Source organism: Monodon monoceros, unplaced genomic scaffold (assembly GCF_005190385.1).
Source record: "Monodon monoceros isolate NGI ecotype Baffin Bay Population unplaced genomic scaffold, NGI_Narwhal_1 Super_Scaffold_11, whole genome shotgun sequence".
In the NCBI taxonomy this organism is placed as follows: domain Eukaryota; kingdom Metazoa; phylum Chordata; class Mammalia; order Artiodactyla; family Monodontidae; genus Monodon; species Monodon monoceros.
Window position 1 is genome coordinate 108,374,783 of NW_021703767.1, and position 18,620 is coordinate 108,393,402.

The window sequence follows — 18,620 nt, forward strand, 5'->3', positions numbered from 1 at the left end:
CACTCTTTTTCATATTTTCCATTATGGTTTATCAGAGGATATTGAATATAGTTCCCTGTGCTATACAGTAAGACATTTAGATCTTCTGCCCAATCTTCTGTTTAGATCTTCTGCCCAATTTTTGATTGGGTTGTTTTTCTGATATTGAGCTGCATGAGCTCCTCGTATATTTTGGAGATTGATCCCTTGTCGGTCGATTCATTTGCAAATATTTTCTCCCATTCTGTGCCTTTTTTCATTTTGTTTATGGTTTCCTTTGCTGTGCAAAAGCTTTTAAGTTTAATTAGGTCCCATTTGTTTATTTTTGCTTTTATTTTCATTACTCTAGGAGGTGGATCAAAAAATAGCTTAAGGCAATTTATGTCAGAGAATGTTCTGCCTATGTTTTCCTCTTAAGGGTTTTATAGTATCCCAGGCTTATGTTTAGATCTTTAATCCATTTTGAGTTTATTTTTGTGTATGGTGTTAGGGAGTGTTCTAATTTCATTCTTTTACATATAGCTGTCCAGTTTTCCCAGTACTACTTATTGAAGAGACTGTTTTTCCTCCATTGTATATTCTGCCTCCTTTGTCATAGATTAGGTGACCATAGGTGCATAGGTTTATCTCTGGATAAAATAGCATGGAGGTTCCTTAAAGAAACTAAAAATAGAGCTACCATATGATCCAGCAATCCCACTCCTGGACATATATCCAGAGAAAACTATAATTTGAAAAGATACATGCACCTCAGTGTTCATAGCAGCACTATTTACAATAGCCAAGACATGGAAGCAACCTAAATGTCCATCAACAGAGGAATGGATAAAGAAGATGTGGTATATATATAATAAAATATTACTCAGCCATAAAAAAGAACAAAATAATGCCATCTGCAGCAACATGGGTGGACCTAGAGATTATCATACTAAGTGAAGTCAGAGAAAGACAAATATCTTATATAACTTATGTGTGGACTCTAAAAAAATGACACAAATGAACTTATTGACAAAACAGAAACAGACTCACAGACATAGAAAATAAACTTATGGTTACAAAAGGGCAAAGGTAGGGGGGAGGGATAAATTAGGAGGTTGAGATTAACACACATGCACTACTATATATAAAATAGATAATCTACAAGGACCTACTGTATAGCATAGAGAACTCTACTCAGTACTCTGTAATAACCTATAAGGGAAAAGAATCTGAAAAAGAATAGATATATGTATATGTATAACTGAATCATATGGTAGCTCTATTTTTAGTTTTTTAAGGAACCTCCATACTGTTCTCCATAATGATTGTACCAATTTACATTTTCAGCAACAGTGTAGGAGGGTTTTCTTTTCTCCACACCCTCTCCAGCATTTATTGTCTGTAGATTTTTTTGATGATGGCCATTCTGACTGGTGTGAGGTGATACCTCATTGTAGTTTTGATTTGCATTTCTCTAATAATTAGTGATGTTGAACATCTTTTAATGTGCTTTTTGGCCATCTGTATGTCTTCTTTGGAGAAATGTCTGTTTAGATCTTCTGCCCATTTTTTTTTAAATATATTTTTTATTGATTTATAGTTGAATTACAGTGTTGTGTTAATTACTGCTGTACAGCAAAGTGACTCAGATATATAGATATATATATATATATATATATACTTTTTTTCATATTTTCCATTATGGTTTATCAGAGGATATTGAATATAGTTCCCTGTGCTATACAGTAAAGCATTTTTGTTTATTCTGTATATTCCAGTTTGCATCTGCTAATCCCAAACTCCCAGTCCAACCCTCTCCCACCCCCATCCCCCTTGGCAACCACCAGTCTGTTCTCTGTGTTCCTGATTCTGTTTCTGTTTCATAGATAGTTTCATATGTGTCATATTTTATGAGTGATATCATATGGTATTTGTCTTTCTGACTTTCTTCACTTAGTATGATAATCTCTAGTTGCATCCATGATGCTGCAAATGGCATTATTTCATTCTTTTTTATGCCTGAGTTGTATTTCACTGTATATATGTACCACATCTTCTTTATCCATTCATCTGTCAATGGACATTTAGGTTGTTTCCATGTCTTGGCTATTGTGAATAGTGCTTCTATGAACATAAGGGTCCATGTATCTTTTTGAATTATAGTTTTGTCTGGAGTGGGATTGCTGGATCACGTGGTAATTGTATTTTTAGTTTTCAGAGGAACCTCCATACCGTTTTCCACAGTGCTTCTGTCCCGTTTTTGATTGAGGTGTTTGTTTTTTTGATACTGAGCTGCATGAGCTGTTTGTATATTTTGGAGATTAATCTCTTGTCAGTTGCATCGTTTGCAAATATTTTCTCCCATTCTGAAACTAGTATAATATAATATTTTAAATCAACTATACTTCAGTTTTACAAAAAGGAATAGTGACTTCTCCTGGCTGGAAATATAAGCCATTCTCATCCTCTGCCATAGTTGTATAAATTTGACTTATTATGTAGTAAAGGAATGAAATCATTATTTAACTGAAGAAAACAAAGGAAAATGATTATCATAAGGGTTAAGTTAAGTTCATACTCTGTAAAGAACTCAGAACAATGCCTGGCACATAATTTGTACTCAGTAAATGTTAGATACGATCTATAAGAAGAATAGCAGCTGCAGCATGATTATCGCTAATGTAAGTCCTGAGCTGGTCCTTGAGCAGAAGAAGGTGTTTTAAGGGAGCTAAAAGAGCAGGCAGGAGACAGGAGAGGACAGGAGTAAACGCACAGCCTCGGATGGCTGAGAAGCAGCTGCTCTTCAGCCCAAGACACTCAGGTGGCCAGCTTGGAGAGCTCTAAGGCACTCACAAAGGGCAGCTAATATATTATCCTTCCTGTCTGCAACTCTAACCCAGAGGGGGAAAAAAGACATTTTGGGACAGTGAGATATTCCAGTGTTTTGTTTTTCGTTTTTAAAGCAAAGGCCCCAACTGTGGCTGCACGTTGGAATGACAGGGGAGCTTTCAAAAATCCCAATGCCCTGGTCCTCACCCAGAGATCCCATGTAATTGGTCTGGGGTGGGGCCTGGAATTTTGCCACATGCCCCTGGTGATTCCAGTGTGCAGCCCAGGTAGAGCACCACTCTGCATGGTGGTAGAGAGAGTCCCTCATTAAGGGGCAGCCCCTCCAACCCACTCCCTCCCCTTTCCTGCTGCTTCCCAGCCTGGAAGTGGTCAGCCCTCTCTGTTTCCAGTGATCTTTTCATTTCACGCTGGAGACAAAACAAGAATGTGTTTTGTGTTTGACCTATTTATTTGTGGTTGATATTCCTAGATCATATTTGCGTCTCAGAAATGGGAATTAGGAAGCCTGATTGTGGCTCAGGTGGAAACTACTCCAGACCATATTGAAGGGCTGCTGTCCCCTCCCCCCAACTCCAGCTGCAATATCCTCCCTCTCCCACCGCTCAGGGAACAAAAGAGCAAGATGCTTATGGCTTTCAACTGTGGTCCCTGCTGCAGCTGCACGGTGGCTGACTCTTGCCAGGTTAAGTGTGTCTCAGCTTTTTTTCAGTAGTGCTATTGGGTTCCAGGGCCGAACGATAATATATTAATGAAACCTCAGCCACACATTTATTTATTCTTGTGCTGTAAATCACAAGGAAGAAAAAGATTAACAGGCAGAAATATCGTTCCTTCAGCAACTCCGAGGGTTGAGAGGATGTAAGGTGAATAATTATAACCTTTGCGTTAAGCATTCATTATTTCACCAGCACCAGTCGGTCCGGCTTTGTATCTTTAGCCTTGTTTTGCTGATGCTGAAAGTGTTTGGGCATAACTGCCACGGTTCATTTCCTCACTGTCTCTGACTCCTCATGTGGCCCTGAGCCAGGCAAGGAAACTGATGCTTACTTATTTGGGGCATTTGTGCGACACCAGGCATGCTAGGTGCTCTTACACACTTTCTCTTTTGGATCTTTCAACACACGTGCTCCCTGCCAGGCTCTGGGTCACTTGAAACGTGTTGGGAGTTTGAGACCTGGACTTCCTTTCTCGGATTCACTTCTTTTTTAAAGAATTTTATTTATTTATTTATTTATTTTTGGCTGCATGGCACGTGGGATCTTAGTTCCCCGACCAGGGATCAAACCCTCACCCCCAGCATTGGAAGCGTAGAGTCTTACCCACTGGACCGCCAGGGAAGTCCCTCTTGGATTCACTCCTGACCTTAAGTGAAACCTACTATTGTATATTTTTCTACAGAGGGATTGTGATGCTTTATTTCCCAGATGTCCTGTAGGAATAAAGATTATTTAAAATATGATTAATTTGACTTAGGAATTTATCTTTTTCTGTAACAGTAGAAAAGGGATGACTGCAGCACTGTATGGTGAAGTAGACACAGAATTTTGAATTGGAAGTCTTAGGTCCCACCTCAGCCACTTCATAGGCATGTGTGTTTGGACAAGGTGTTGAATCTTTCTGCCTCTGCATCATTATGAGTAAAATTTGGCTAGTCTTTTTTTTTTTTTAACTTTCTATTTTATATTGGAGTATAGGTGATTAACAATGTTGTATTAGTTTCAGGTGTACAGTAAAGTGATTCAGTTATACATATACATGTAGCTATTCTTTTTCAAATTCTTTTCCCATTTAAGTTGTTACATAACATTGAGCAGAGTTCCCTGTGCTATACAGTAGGTCCTTGTTGGTTATCCATTTTATTTTATTTTTTCAATTTTCTCTATAGTTTATTAATAAGTAAAAAGAATTTTTTTTTTTTTAAAAAGGGAAGCATCATAATTTGGCTAGTCCTACTGCCTTAAAGGGTCTTGGGTGGTTCAAAGTGTTGTTACATGACAGTGCTTTGTAAGCCTTAGCACAGCATATAAAGTCTTAGTTGCTTTTTCTGTGTTTCCCGGTGCTCTTTTCTCCATGTTCATATAGGTTACTCACTCTCGTAGATACTGCTTTGCTCAAGTGTTGCTCATGTTGGAATGCTTTTACCCCACTTTTTGCCAGATTATCAACTCTTATTCATACAGCCCATTGTAGAAGGTTGATTTGTGGCCAGCGAAAGATACGTCCAAGGCCTACCATCTGGTACCTATGAGTTTGACCTTATTTGGAAAAAGACTCTTTGTAGATGCAATTCGGTTAAGAATCTTGAGATGAGATCATTCTGGATTAACTGGGTGAGGCTTAAAAATCCAATGACAAGTGCTCTTATTTTGTGGGAGCAGCTCATCCTTTATTAATGTTAGGAGTGGGGACAACAGGAGAAGGCCATGCAAGGACAGGCAGAGACAAGAGTTATGTTGCCACAAGCCAAGGAGTGCTTGGTGCCACCATAAACTGGAAGAAGCAAGGAGAGGTTTTTCCCTGAGAGCCTTGGGGAGGCTGAATGTAGCACTGACAACAGCTTGACTTTATACTTCTGGCCTCTACAACTGTGAAAAAATAAATAACTCTTCATTTTAAGCTACCAGGTTTGTGGTAACTTATTGTAGCAGCCACAAGAGTCTAATACACACCTCTTTTAAGGCTCGGCTCAAGTGTCCTCTGATCCTGGAAGTCTCTCCTGCATTCCCAAGGCTGGGTGAGGTGCCCCTCCTCTGTGTGCCCATCTGTCACCCTACATGCACCTGTTGTGTAATTATGCACTGATGTGTCTGTCTCCTCTGTGACACTGAAAGTTCTATGACAGTGAGGTTGTACCTTAACAATGTTTTCACCTTGCATATAACAGCTCAATATATATTTGTTTTATGCAGAATGCTCTCAAACTCTCTCTCACCTGTATTAACTCCCCCACCAGCACTTTGGTCTTAGTGCTCCTAGTGGGAACCAATGCATCTGGCTTTTCTTTTTTTTTTTTCGAATTTTTGAATTTTATTTTATTTATTTTTTTATATAGCAAGTTCTCATTAGTTTTCCGTTTTATACATATTAGTGTATATATGTCAATCCCAATCTCCCAATTCATCACACACACACACCCCAGCCGCTTTCCCCCCTTGGTGTCCTTACGTTTGTTCTCTATATCAGTGTCTCAGTTTCTGCCCTGCAAACTGGTTTATCTGTACCATTTTTCTAGGTTCCACATATATGCGTTAATACACAATATTTGTTTTTCTCTTTCTGACTTACTTCACTCTGTATGACAGTCTCTAGATCCATCGACGGCTCTACAAATGACCCAATTTCGTTCCTTTTTATGGCTGAGTAATATTCCATTGTATATATGTACCACATCTTCTTTATCCAGTCGTCTGTCAATGGGCATTTAGGTTGCTTCCATGACCTGGCTATTGTAAATAGTGCTGCAATGAACATTGGGGTGCATGTGTCTTTCTGAATTATGGTTTTCTCTGGGTATATGCCCAGTAGTGGGATTGCTGGGTCATATGGTAATTCTATTTTTAGTTTTATAAGGAACCTCCATAGTGTTCTCCATAGTGGCTGTATCAATTTACATTCTCACCAACAGTGCAAGAGTGTTCCCTTTTCTCCACACCCTCTCCAGCATTTATTGTTTGTAGATGTTCTGATGATGCCCATTCTAATTGGTGTGAGGTGATACCTCATTATAGTTTTGATTTGCATTTCTCTAATAATTAGTGATGTTGAGCAACTTTTCATGTGCTTCTTGGCCATCTGTATGTCTTCTTTGGAGAAATGTCTATTTAGGTCTCCTGCCCATTTTTGGATTGGGTTGTTTGTTTTTTTACTATTGAGCTGCTTGAAGTGTTTATATATTTTGGAGATTAATCCTTTGTTGATTTGTTAGCAAATATTTTCTCCCATTCTGAGGGTTGTCCTTTCATCTTGCTTGTAGTTTCCTTTGCTTTGCAAAAGCTTTGAAGTTTCATTAGGTCCCATTTGTTTAGTTTTGTTTTTATTTCCACTACTCTAGGAGGTGGATCAAAAAAGATCTTGCTGTGATTTATGTCAAAGAGTAGTCTTCCTATGTCTTCCTTTAAGAGTTTTATAGTGTCTTGTCTTACATTTAGGCCTCTAATCCATTTTGAGTTTATTTTTGTGTATGGTGTTAGGGAGTGTTCTAATTTCATTCTTTTACATGTAGCTGTCCAGTTTTCCCAGCACCACTTATACAGTGGAGAAAAGACAGTCTCTTAAATATCTTTGCCTCCTTTGTCATAGATTAGTTGACCATAGGTGTGTGGGTTTATCTCTGGGCTTTCTATCCTGTTCCATTGATCTATATTTCTGTTTTTGTGCCAGTACCATATTGTCTTTATTACTGTAGCTTTGTAGTAGAGTCTGAAGTCAGGGAGTCTGATTCCTCCAGCTACGTTTTTTTCCCTCAAGACTGCTTTGGGTATTCGGGGTCTTTTGTGTCTCCATACAAATTTTAAGATTTTTTGTTCTAGTTCTGTAAAAAATGCCATTGGTAATTTGATAGGGATTGCACTGAACCTGTAGATTGCTTTGGGTAGTATAGTTGTTTTCACAATGTTGATTCTTCCAATCCAAGAACATGGTATATCTCTCCATCTGTTGGTATCATCTTTAATTTCTTTCATCAGTGTCTTATAGTTTTCTGCATACAGGTCTTTTGTCTCCCCAGGGAGGTTTATTCCTAGGTATTTTATTCTTTTTGTTGCAGTGGTAAATGTGAGTGTTTCCTTAATTTCTCTTTCAGATTTTTCATCATTAGTGTGTAGGAATGCAAGAGATTTCTGTGCATTAATTTTTTATCCTGCTACTTTACCAGATTCATTGATTAGCTCTAGTAGTTTTCTGGTGGCATCTTTAGGATTCTCTATGTATAGTATCATGGCATCTGCAAAAACTGACACTTTTACTGCTTCTTTTCCAATTTGCATTCCTTTTATTTCTTTTTCTTCTCTGATTGCCGTGGCTAGGACTTCCAAAACTATGTTGAATAATAGTGGTGAGAGTGGGTATCCTTGTCTTCTTCCTGATCTTAGAGGAAATGCTTTCAGTTTTTCACTGTTAAGAATGATGTTTGCTGTGGGTTTGTCATATATGGCCTTTACTGTGTTCAGGTAAGTTTGCTCTATGCCCACTTTCTGGATAGTTTTTATCATAAATAGGTGTTGAATTTTGTCAAAAGCTTTTTCTGCACCTACTGAGATGATCATATGGTTTTTATTCTTCAATTTGTTAATATGGTGTATCACTTTGATTGATTTGCTTATATTGAAGAATCCTTGCATCCCTGGGATAAATCCCACTTGATCATGGTGTATGATCCTTTTAACATGTTGTTGGGTTCTGTTTGCTAGTATTTTGTGGAGGAGTTTTGCATCTATATTAATCAGCGATATTGATCTGTAATTTTCTTTTTTTGTAGTATCTTTGTCTGGTTTTGGTATCAGGTGATGGTGGCCTCATAGAATGAGTTTGGGAGTGTTCCTTCCTCTGCAATTTTTTGGAAGAGTTTGAGAAGGATGGATGTTAGCTCTTCTCTAAATGTTTGATAGTATTCCCCTGTGAAGCCATCTGGACCTGGACTTTTGTTTGTTGGAAGATTTTTAATCACAGTTTCAATTTCATTACTTGTGATTGGTGTGTTTATATTTTCTCTTTCTTCCTGGTTCAGCCTTGGAATGTTATACCTTTCCAAGAATTTGTCCATTTCTTCGAGGTTGTCCATTTTTTTCCCATAGAGGTGCTTGTAGTAGTCTCCTAGGATGCTTTGTATTTCTGCCGTGTCTGTTGTAACTTCTCCTTTTTCATTTCTAATTTTATTGATTTGAGTCCACTCCCTCTTTTTTTGATGAGTCTAGCTAATGGTTTTTGTTTTTTTTGTTTTTGTTTTTTGGCGGTACGTGGGCCTCTCACTGTTGTGGCCTCTCCCGTTGCAGAGCACAGGCTCTGGACACTCAGGCTCAGTGGCCATGGCTCATGGGCCCAGCCGCTCTGCGGCATGTGGGATCTTCCCAGACCGCGACACGAACCTGTGTCCCCTTCATCGGCAGGCAGACTCTCAGCCACTGCACCACCAGGGAAGCCCCTAGCTAATGGTTTATCAATTTTGTTTATCTTCTCAAAAAACCAACTTTTAGTTTTATTGATCTTTGCTATTGTTTTCTTTGTTTCTATTTCATTTATTTCTGCTCTGATCTTTATGATTTTTTTCCTTTGGGTAACTTGGGGTTTGGTTTGTTCTTCTTTCTCTAATTCCTTTAGGTGTAAGTTTAGATTGTTTATTTGAGGTTTTTCTTGTTTCTTGAGGTAGGCTTGTATTGCTATAAACTTCCCTCTTAGAACTGCATTTGCTGCATCCCATAGGTTTTGGATCATCATGTTTTCATTGTCATTTGTCTCTAGGTATTTTTTTATTTCCTCTTTGGTTTCTTCAGTGATCTCTTGGTTATTTAGTAATGTATTGTTTAGCCTCCATGGGTTAGTGTTTTTTACGTTTTTTCCCTGTAATTGATGTCTAGTCTCATAGTGTTGTGGTCAGAAAAGATGCTTGATAAGATTTCAGTTTTCTTAAATTTACTGAGGCTTGATTTGTGACCCAAGATGTGATCTATCCTGGAGAATGTTCCATGCGCACTTGAGAAGAAAATGTAATCTGCTGTTTTTGGATGGAATGTCTTAGAAATATCAATTAAATCTATCTGGTCTATTGTGTCATTTAAAGCTTGTGTTTCCTTATTAATTTTGTTTGGATGATCTGTCCATTGGTGTAAGTGAGGTGTTAAAGTCCCCCACTCTTATTGTGTTACTGTCGATTTCCTCTCTTATAGCTGTTAGTAGTTGCCTTATGTATTGAGGTGCTCCTATGTTGGGTGCATATATATTTATAATTGTTATATCTTCTTCTTGGATTGATCCCTTGATCATTATGTAGTGTCCTTCCTTGTCTCTTGTAACATTCTTTATTTTAAAGTCTATTTTTTCTGATATGAGTATTGCTACTCCAACTTTCTTTTGATTTCCATTTGCATGGAATATCTTTTTTCATCCCATCACTTTCAGTCTGTATGTGTCCCTAGGTCTGAAGTGGGTCTCTTGTAGACAGCATATATATGGGTCTTGTTTTTGTATCCATTCAACAAGCCTGTGTCTTTTGGTTGGAGCATTTAGTCCATTCACGTTTAAGGTAATTATTGATATGTATTTTCCTGTTACCATTTTCTTAATTGTTTTGGGTTTGTTTTTGTAGATCCTTTTCTTCTCTTGTGTTTCCCACTTAGAGAAGTTCCTTTAGCATTTGTTGTAGAGCTGGTTTGGTGGTGCTGAATTCTCTTAGCTTTTGCTTGTTGTAAAGCTTTTAATTTCTCTATCGAATCTGAATGACATACTTGCCAACTAGAGTAATCCTGGTGGTAGGTTCTTCCCTTTCATCACTTTATGGGGTTTTTTTTTTTTTTTTTGCGGTACGCGGGCCTCTCACTGTTGTGGCCTTCTCCCGTTGCGGAGCACAGGCTCCAGAGACGCAGGCCCAGCGGCCATGGCTCACGGGCCCAGCCGCTCTGCAGCATGTGGGATCTTCCCGGACCGGGGCACGAACCCGTGTCCCCTGCGTCGGCAGGTGGAGTCTCAACCACTGCGCCACCAGGGAAGCCCCCTTTCATCACTTTAAATATGTCATACCACTCCCTTCTGGCTTGTAGACTTTCTGCTCAGAAATCAGCTGTCAACCTTATGGGAGTTCCCTTCTATGTTATTGATTGTTTTTCCCTTGTTGCTTTCAACAGTTTTTCTTTGTCTTTAAGTTTTGCCAGTTTGATTACTCTGTGTCTCGGCGAGTTTCTCCTTGGGTTTATCCTGTATGGGTCTCTCTGGACTTCCTGGACTTGGGTGTCTGTCTATTTCCTTTCCCATGTTGGGAAGTTTTCAGCTATAATCTTTTCACATATTTTCTCAGGTCCTTTCTCTCTCTCTTCTCCTCCTGGGACCCCTATAATGCAAATGTTGTTGCGTTTAATGTTGTCCCAGAGGTCTCTTAGGCTGTCTTCATTTCTTTTCATTCTTTTTTCTTTATTCTTTTCCACAGCAGTGAATTCCACCATTTTGTCTTCCACGTCACTTATCCAGTCTTCTGCCTCAGTTATTCTGCTATTGGTTCCTTCTAGTGTATTTTTCATTTCAGTTATTATATTGTTCATCTCTGTTTGTTTTTTCTTTAATTCTTCTAGGTGTTTGTTAAACATTTCTTTCATCTTCTCGATCTTTGCCTCCATTCTTTTTCTGAGGTCCTGGATTATCTTCACTATCATTATTCTGAATTCTTTTTCTATAAGTTTGCCTATCTCCACTTCATTTAGTTGTTTTTCTGGGGTTTTATCTTGTTCCTTCATCTGATACATAGCCCTCTGTCTTTTCATCTTTTCTGTCTTTCTGTGAATGTGGTTTTTGTTCCACAGGCTGCAGGGTTGTAGTTCTTCTTGCTTCTGCTCTCTGCCCTCTGGTGGATGAGGCTATCTAAGAGGCTTGTGAAAGTTTCCTGATGTGAGGGACTGGTGGTGGGTAGAGCTGACTGTTGCTCTGGTGGGCAGAGCTCAGTAAAACTTTAATCCACTTGTCTGCTGAGGCTGGGGGCTGGGTTCCCTCCCTGTTGGTTGTTTGGCCTGAGGCCACCCAACACTGGAGCCTACGTGGGCTCTTCGGTGGTGCTAATGGTGGACTCTGGGAGGGCTCACACCAAGGAGCATTTCCCAGAACTTCTGCTGCCAGTGACCTTGTCCCCACGGTGAGACACAGCCACCCCCTGCCTCTGTAGGAGACCCTCCAACACTAGCAGTTAGGTCTGGTTCAGTCTCCTATGGGGTCACTGCTCCTTCCGCTGGGTCCCGATATGCATACTACTTTGTGTGTGCCCTCCAAGAGTGGAGTCTCTGTTTCCCCCAGTCCTGTCGAAGTCCTGCAATCAAATCCTGCTAGCCTTCAAAGTCTGATTCTCTAAGAATTCCTCCTCATGTTGCCGGACCGCCAGGTTATGAAGCCTTACGTGGGGCTCAGAACCTTCACTCCAGTGGTAGGACTTCTGTGGTGTAAGTGTTCTCCAGTTTGTGAGTCACCCACCCAGCAGTTATAGGAGTTGATTTTATTGTGATTGAGCCCCTCCTGCCATCTCATTGTGCCTTCTCCTTTGTCTTTGGATGTGGGGTATCTTTTTTGGTGAGTTCCAGTGTCTTCCTGTCGATGATTTTTCAGCAGTTAGTTGTGTTTCCGGTGTTCTCTGCTCTCGCAAGAGGGAGTGAGAGCACGTCCTTCTACTCCGCCATCTTGAACTAATCCTCGCATCTGGCTTTTCATTTGTAAGGTATCTTTTCTCTGTCTGTATATGCTGCCTGGTTACTGTTATTTCTAAAATGCAACTCAGGCACTTGTCTACCCAGAGACTCTCAGCGACTCCACACCTCTTGACTTCTTGCTTTCAGGCACCTCCACAACCTGTTCCCAAAGTACTTTTCCAACTTTATCTGCCACTACCCCCCTTCATGAACTTCTGCTCCAGGAAAACGAATCTGTTCCTATGTTTATAAAACACGCTTTGCTAATGTAAAAACCTTTGCTAGAGTGATGGATGACATCTCTTCATCACTGTTGAAGTTTTAGTTACCATACAGAGTCCCCCCTGTTCTTTGAGGCCTTCCTGGTCACTCAGGCAGGAATGCCGTGTTCCTTCTCAGAATCACTGTTGTGCTGGTCATTTGTGCTTTTGCAGGCAGCTGTGTGGACCTGGGTAGGATATTTGGGGACATGCCTTTGTTAGCCTAATGGGATCTTTGCTCCTGATGTCAAAGGCCAGCTCTTTTCCACCTTTGTGTCTCCTGCAGGACCTGAGGGCCTCCAGTGAAGTGGAGTGCCTCATTCACTGGGTATATTAAAGATATTCATGCATGTGATATTAATACAGGGAAATTCAATAACCTGCTCTGATGTAGCTTTTTTTTTTCCAGTTTCCCTTTGTATCTATATTGCTTTGCTCTTATAAGATTTTGTGAAAATGAATGCATTACTGAAAAACTGCCCATTCTCTTATTTAAATATAATGACCTCTTAGTAACAAATTTGCAAGTGGAAAAATGGATCTTAAACTTTTGGTGAGGACTAGGGGCATTGTTCTGGTGGAGGAGCACCCCTTCCTTGCCTTTGGGTGGGTTGGCCTTTGGCAAGTGGCTGAAGAGTTTATGGAAGGGCGTTGGACATAGCGGGAGGGGGAGGGAGTTGAGAAGGGGAGAAGCAGTGAACAGAGCCTGGGCCGTTAGTTTCAGGTAGAACAAGCGGGCCAAAAACCTGCACTAAGCAGACTTCTAGGAAATCTGATCACTTAAACATTGTGTAAATTATCTCCTGGACACAGGCAGAGCTTTGTTATCCAAAACACTTGAAATTAGTTGTGATCTTAAGGTAATTACAGTGCTGAGTCAAGGCACAAGTCAGTAGTGAATTCCCTCCAATTACATAGTGGGGCAGAGATAGGAAAGACATTTTATCTCAGAATAATCCTCCTTTCCAACGATTTCCATAGCACTTTTTTCCCTTCAGTGAAGGAAGTGATTTGTTTTAAATAGTATAGTCTTGTTCAAATTTCCCTATGTAGGTACAGAAAACTTATTCTCCCAGAACTTTCCTTGGCCTTCCCTCTAGTGAAAGTGTAAAGTAGTGTGGGGAGAAGGACTTAGGAGCCCTGAGTTGGAATCCTGCCTCAGTTCTTTGCTAGCTTTGTAACCTTGATCAACTTATTTCTCTAAACATCAGATTCTGTGTCTCTGAAATGGGAATGATAATAAGACTATAGGGTTGTTAAAGGTTGAATGCAGTCATAGTCATCATTATTTTATGGGATTGGTGGAGGGCTGGTGGGAGAAGGACAAAAAATGGTACAATAAGCTTAACTTCTTACAGGTAATTGAGAGAGAAATTATAGCAGCAAGGTTGGCTTGAGTGAAGGCTGTGTTCTAAGTGATTCTGTGTTCCTTAAGGGAAATTATTTCCACTGTTTAATTCTTCGCAGAATAACGGGACCACTGAGCATCAGGTGGAATCTTTCATAAGGAAAAAACTGGAGTCGCTGTTAAAAGAATCTCAAATTCGAGACAAGGAAGATCCTGATAGTTTCACAGTGAGGGCACTACTGAAGGCCACGCATGAAGGCTTAAATGCACACCTGAAGCAGGTATACATTTCCCTCTTGTACTTGTCCTTCAACAGGAAAAAGAAAGCACCTCATGCTTTGTTTCTGATCATTTGTCATTTGTGGAAGGCTTCTCCAGTTTCTTCCATTTCTATCCTCATATTGCTTGAAAAATGAGAATCTCCTCCTGAAAAATGGAGAGAAATAGTGAATAATAGATTAAAGTGCATGGGTGGGTGTAGAAATGATTCATATACTCCTTCACTGGCACCCTCAGGACAAAGCCCAGTGCCCCTGCATTCATCTTCCCCACTTGTGCTCAGGTGAGGGTGGGGACTCATTCAGGCGACCTCCATGCCCTGTTGATCACACCTTCTGAATGTGTATGTCTGTCCACTTCTTCTCCACGGCTGTGTCCTAATTCAGGCCAATGTCAACTCTCACTTAGACTTCTCTTGCCCTCTTTAAATCTAACCTTCACTCTGAAATCAGCATGATGTTTTAAAAATGCAAATCTGATCGTGTCACTCCGCTGTTCAAAATTTTTCAGTGGCTTCCTATTATGCTTGGGATAAATTACAAACTAACTGGGCTTTCAAGGACCTGCATAATTCCATCCTTGCCTACCTCTCCTGTCTCAGATCTCCCCATTTTCCCTGTCACACCACCACCCACGACGTCACACTAGCCACAACCATCTAAATGCCATGGTCTTCCTCACATTCCATTTTCTCTGCCTGGAACACTCCATTTCCACATCTACTCTAGCTAACTCCTACTTAGGCTTTTAAATTCCAGCATCCATGTGGTATTCTAAATGAGTCCTGCCTTGACCCGTAGGTTAGGTTAGCTATCCCTTTTATATTGTTGATGGTAGCCTGTTATATCTTCTTTTTTCAAGAAGTTTTTTTTTTTCCCTACACATTTGCATTTATTTGTTCAATATCTGTCTTCTCAACTAGACTGTAGATTCTCTGAAGGCAGGAACCATGTCAGTCTTGATAACCATTGTTTTCCTGACTTGTATAGTGCCTGGGCCTTAGTATGACCTTCATATATAGTTGCTGAGTGAATGAATGGTTTGGGCTCTGGCTGAGGTTTTTATTCTGCTTTCTAATAAAAATATCATAAATGGGCAAGGAAGAGGGATAGTGGGTTTGCTGATGTTATCATGGCAGGACATTGAGGGCATTTATTCTGGACCAGAGGAGATCCATGTGGTCCCTGGCTTAGCTGATAGCAGCCTCCCCTGCTACTGCCGCCTATCCTCCAGGGCTCAGAGCTCCCCAAGCAGAGGGAAGATCATCATTTTTGGATCTGAGCAACCACTCAGCTTTGGTGGTTACTTTCTAGACTCTACAGAAGTCCAGCCATTCAAACGCCTGGCTGTTTCTCAGGTCTGTTTAGTTTCCAAACATAGAAAACCTAATTCAAAATGGCTTAAATAATGAAGAAAGGCGTTGGGTTAGGTAAGTGGCAAGTTCATTTGCAGAGTGGCCTTCAAGGTGGGCTTAATTCAGAGGCTCAGCAGGGTCATCAAAGACCTGTCTTTCTGCCCTACCTACCACGTGATTAGCATCATCCCATATTGGTTCCCCCTCTCCTGGTGGTTGCAGGGTGACTGCCAACAGGCCCCTGAGCTATGTGTTTCTTGGTCCAAGTACAGAGAGAGTGAGACAGTGTATGTGCCTCATCCAACAAACCAGAGTTTGTGCTGAGCTCTGGTTGGGCATCTTAGCTCATGTGCCCACCCCTGAGTTGATCCCTGTGGTGGCCTTGCATATGTGCCCTTCTTGGAACAGTAATTTGGCAAGGGCGTAGGATACCATTGGCTTGCTGATGCCACTGAGAACTGGCACCAAGGTCTGCCCCTCTGAAAATGCATTCTGCCCCTGCATGCTGGAGGGGCAGAATGGAATGTTGGGAGACAACCAAAATGTCATTTACAGCATTACTGCCCTTACAGTTTATCATAGAATTTTGAATTTTCTTGAACATTTCTATAAATACCAGTTAGCCTCTCCCTTTCCTCCCTGACCCTCCAGCCTCTTAGTTTAAATCACACAAATGTCTGTAAAATCACATTCAGTTAACCCGGCTTGATTTCTGCTTCTTGTCCCTGGTGAACTCTCTTTGGCTAATCTGGGCCAGTCACTTCCCCTTATGCTTTTGGAGAAGTCTTTGCTTGCTCCATCCTAGATCATTCCAACTGGAAAGACAACAGCAGGTCTTGGGGATTTTTGAAGAAACAAATCAAGACCATCTTTCTTTTTCTGGAAGAGATCCTGATGGTAATTTCCCTATCAGGTAAGATGGTAAGGGACTTCAAATTTCAGAGATGTAGTAGGACAAAACTCCTCCTCCTTTTTCTTATTTTTTACTCTCCCTTAAACCTGGGTGACTGCAAGAATGTATCAGACTTGCAGAAAGTAAATGGAGCCTGCAACTTTAATAAACTGGACTATGAAGTGTTAAGGTTTTTAACCCTGCTGTTGTGTTAGTTTTTAAAGTATGGCTTTGGTTCAGTGGCAAGCAAAGACAAGTTACTGTTGAGACAAGTCCATCTGTGTCAGATACATAGGCACATGTAGAGCCAAGGCTGAGAATGTGCTGTGGGGTTCAGGACAGCTCATCACTTCCGCTCCTTTCCCTCCTGGATCGTCACTCAGCAGTGCAGTACTGTGTGCTACTGGTGCCAGCTTTTTCCTGGAGATCTCCAAAGTAAAATAAAAATGAAATTCTCATCCTTCACACTGGAAGAACTTAGTAGAAGGATGCCTGCCTTCTTTAGAGTTCTGAATTCACTTCTTTGTTTACATCCCAGCTACAGCCATTTGGGTAGACTTAATTATTCCTAACATGAACTTTTGCACCTCTCCTGCTGTCCCGCTCCCTCCAGTCTCTCATTTATACCACTACCATAGCGATATTTCAGAAACATGCATCTGATCACATCATTCTCCTATTTTAAACCATTCAAATGCTCTTCGTAGTTTGGAGGATAAAGCTCAAATTGAAAGCTATAGCCCAAAAGATCCTTTCTCCATCATCTGACCCCAGCTCTGATTTGTCCATTAATGTGCGTGTGTACAGTACAAATACACAACCCAACCCCTGCCTTTCTTTGTTTCCTGGAAAGTGCCATGTTCCTGACACTTGGCCTTTGTGTTTGCTTTTTCCTCGCACACTTCCTCTTCCTCACTTCACGTAGATAATGTCTACCTGTCTTCTGGCTTCAGCTTTTGTAACATGTCCCCTTAGAAGTCCTCCTCGATCCTCAAGTCTAGGTAGATGGCCTTCCCGTGCCCTCAGGCAGTACCCTGAACTTTCCCCATCATAGTCTTATTATAGTGTGTTATGATCATTTGTCTCCATCATAAGAGTGCAAGCCCAGGGAGGACAAAGTCTACATCTCTCTTGCTTGCTGTCTCCCTTGTATTCATGTTGAGTTCCTAGCACAGTGTTTGATCCATGGATTCAATGAAAGATGCAGTGCTGATGCTCAAGGAGAGGTCAAGTTGGGGAGAGATATCTGTGTGTATTCCTCTGGGACATAAAGAAGGAGTGTAGAGTGGGGGAGGGAGAGAAAGCCAGAGAGGAGACAGAACTACACAGAATCCCTGTTTTATCACCAACTAGCTTTGTAACTTTGGGCATATTATCTAACTTTGGGCATATTATCTAACTTCACTATACTTCTGTTTTTCTTATCTGCAAAACTAGGATTTTAATTATACTTATCTCCAGGGATGGTTGTATATATTAAGTGAGAATATATGTAATACACTTAGCATAATCCTTGGGGCATAGCAGGTGCCTATTAAAATGGATGACCTTATACCTCAACTTGCTTGGGGCAACCTCGCTTTATACCTATTGCCCCAGCGTAATTATTAAAGGTGCCTGATTTCACTCTTTTTTTTAAAAAAAATAGATTTATTTATTTTATGTATTTATTTTTGGCTGCGTTGGGTCTTCGTTGCTGCTAGCGGGCTTTCTCTAGTTGTGGTGAGCGGGGGCTACTCTTCGTTGCAGTGCGCAGGCTTCTCATTGCGGTGACTTCTCTTGTTGTGGAGCGTGGGCTCTAGGCGCTCGGGCTTCAGTAGTTGTGGCACGCGGGTTCAGTAGTTGTGGCTCACGGGCTCTAGAGCACAGGCTCAGTAGTTGTGGTGCATGGGCTTAGTTGCTCCATGGCATGTGGGATCTTCCCAGACCAGGGCTCGAACCCATGTCCCCTGCATTGGCAGGCGGATTCTTAACCACTGAGCCACCAAGGAAGTCCCCATTTCACTCTTAAGAGTCCTGTTTTGGACAATAGATGACATGGTCTCCCTACTAATAGATGAGCTACTAGAACTGGAGAGGAACTCAGAGGCTAATTGGTCCATTCCTCCCCCATGTCACAGATAAGAGGACTGAGGTCAAGAGGTGGGTGTTTACCCCAGAGGAGCAAGTCTTTAGCACAGAGTGTGTGCTGGAATCTCCTATGTTTTGCTTCACCTATTAATCCCTCTCTTTCCATCTGATTCTGAGTCCCAGGGTATTTCTTATGTGTTCAGCTTCTGTTTCCCATCAATGTATTGATGTATAT

The 18,620-nt window shown here is 40.9% G+C and overlaps 1 protein-coding gene across 1 annotated transcript in view; it reads left to right on the top strand.

Moving 5' to 3' along the window:
- The window catches only part of PLCH1 (phospholipase C eta 1), a 234,914-nt gene that overhangs the window by 181,127 nt on the left and 35,167 nt on the right, over window positions 1-18,620 (top strand). The window contains exon 12 of the mRNA XM_029214972.1: window positions 13,910-14,071. Coding sequence (XP_029070805.1) covers window positions 13,910-14,071 — 162 coding nt within the window. The remainder of the gene's footprint in view (window positions 1-13,909; window positions 14,072-18,620) is intronic.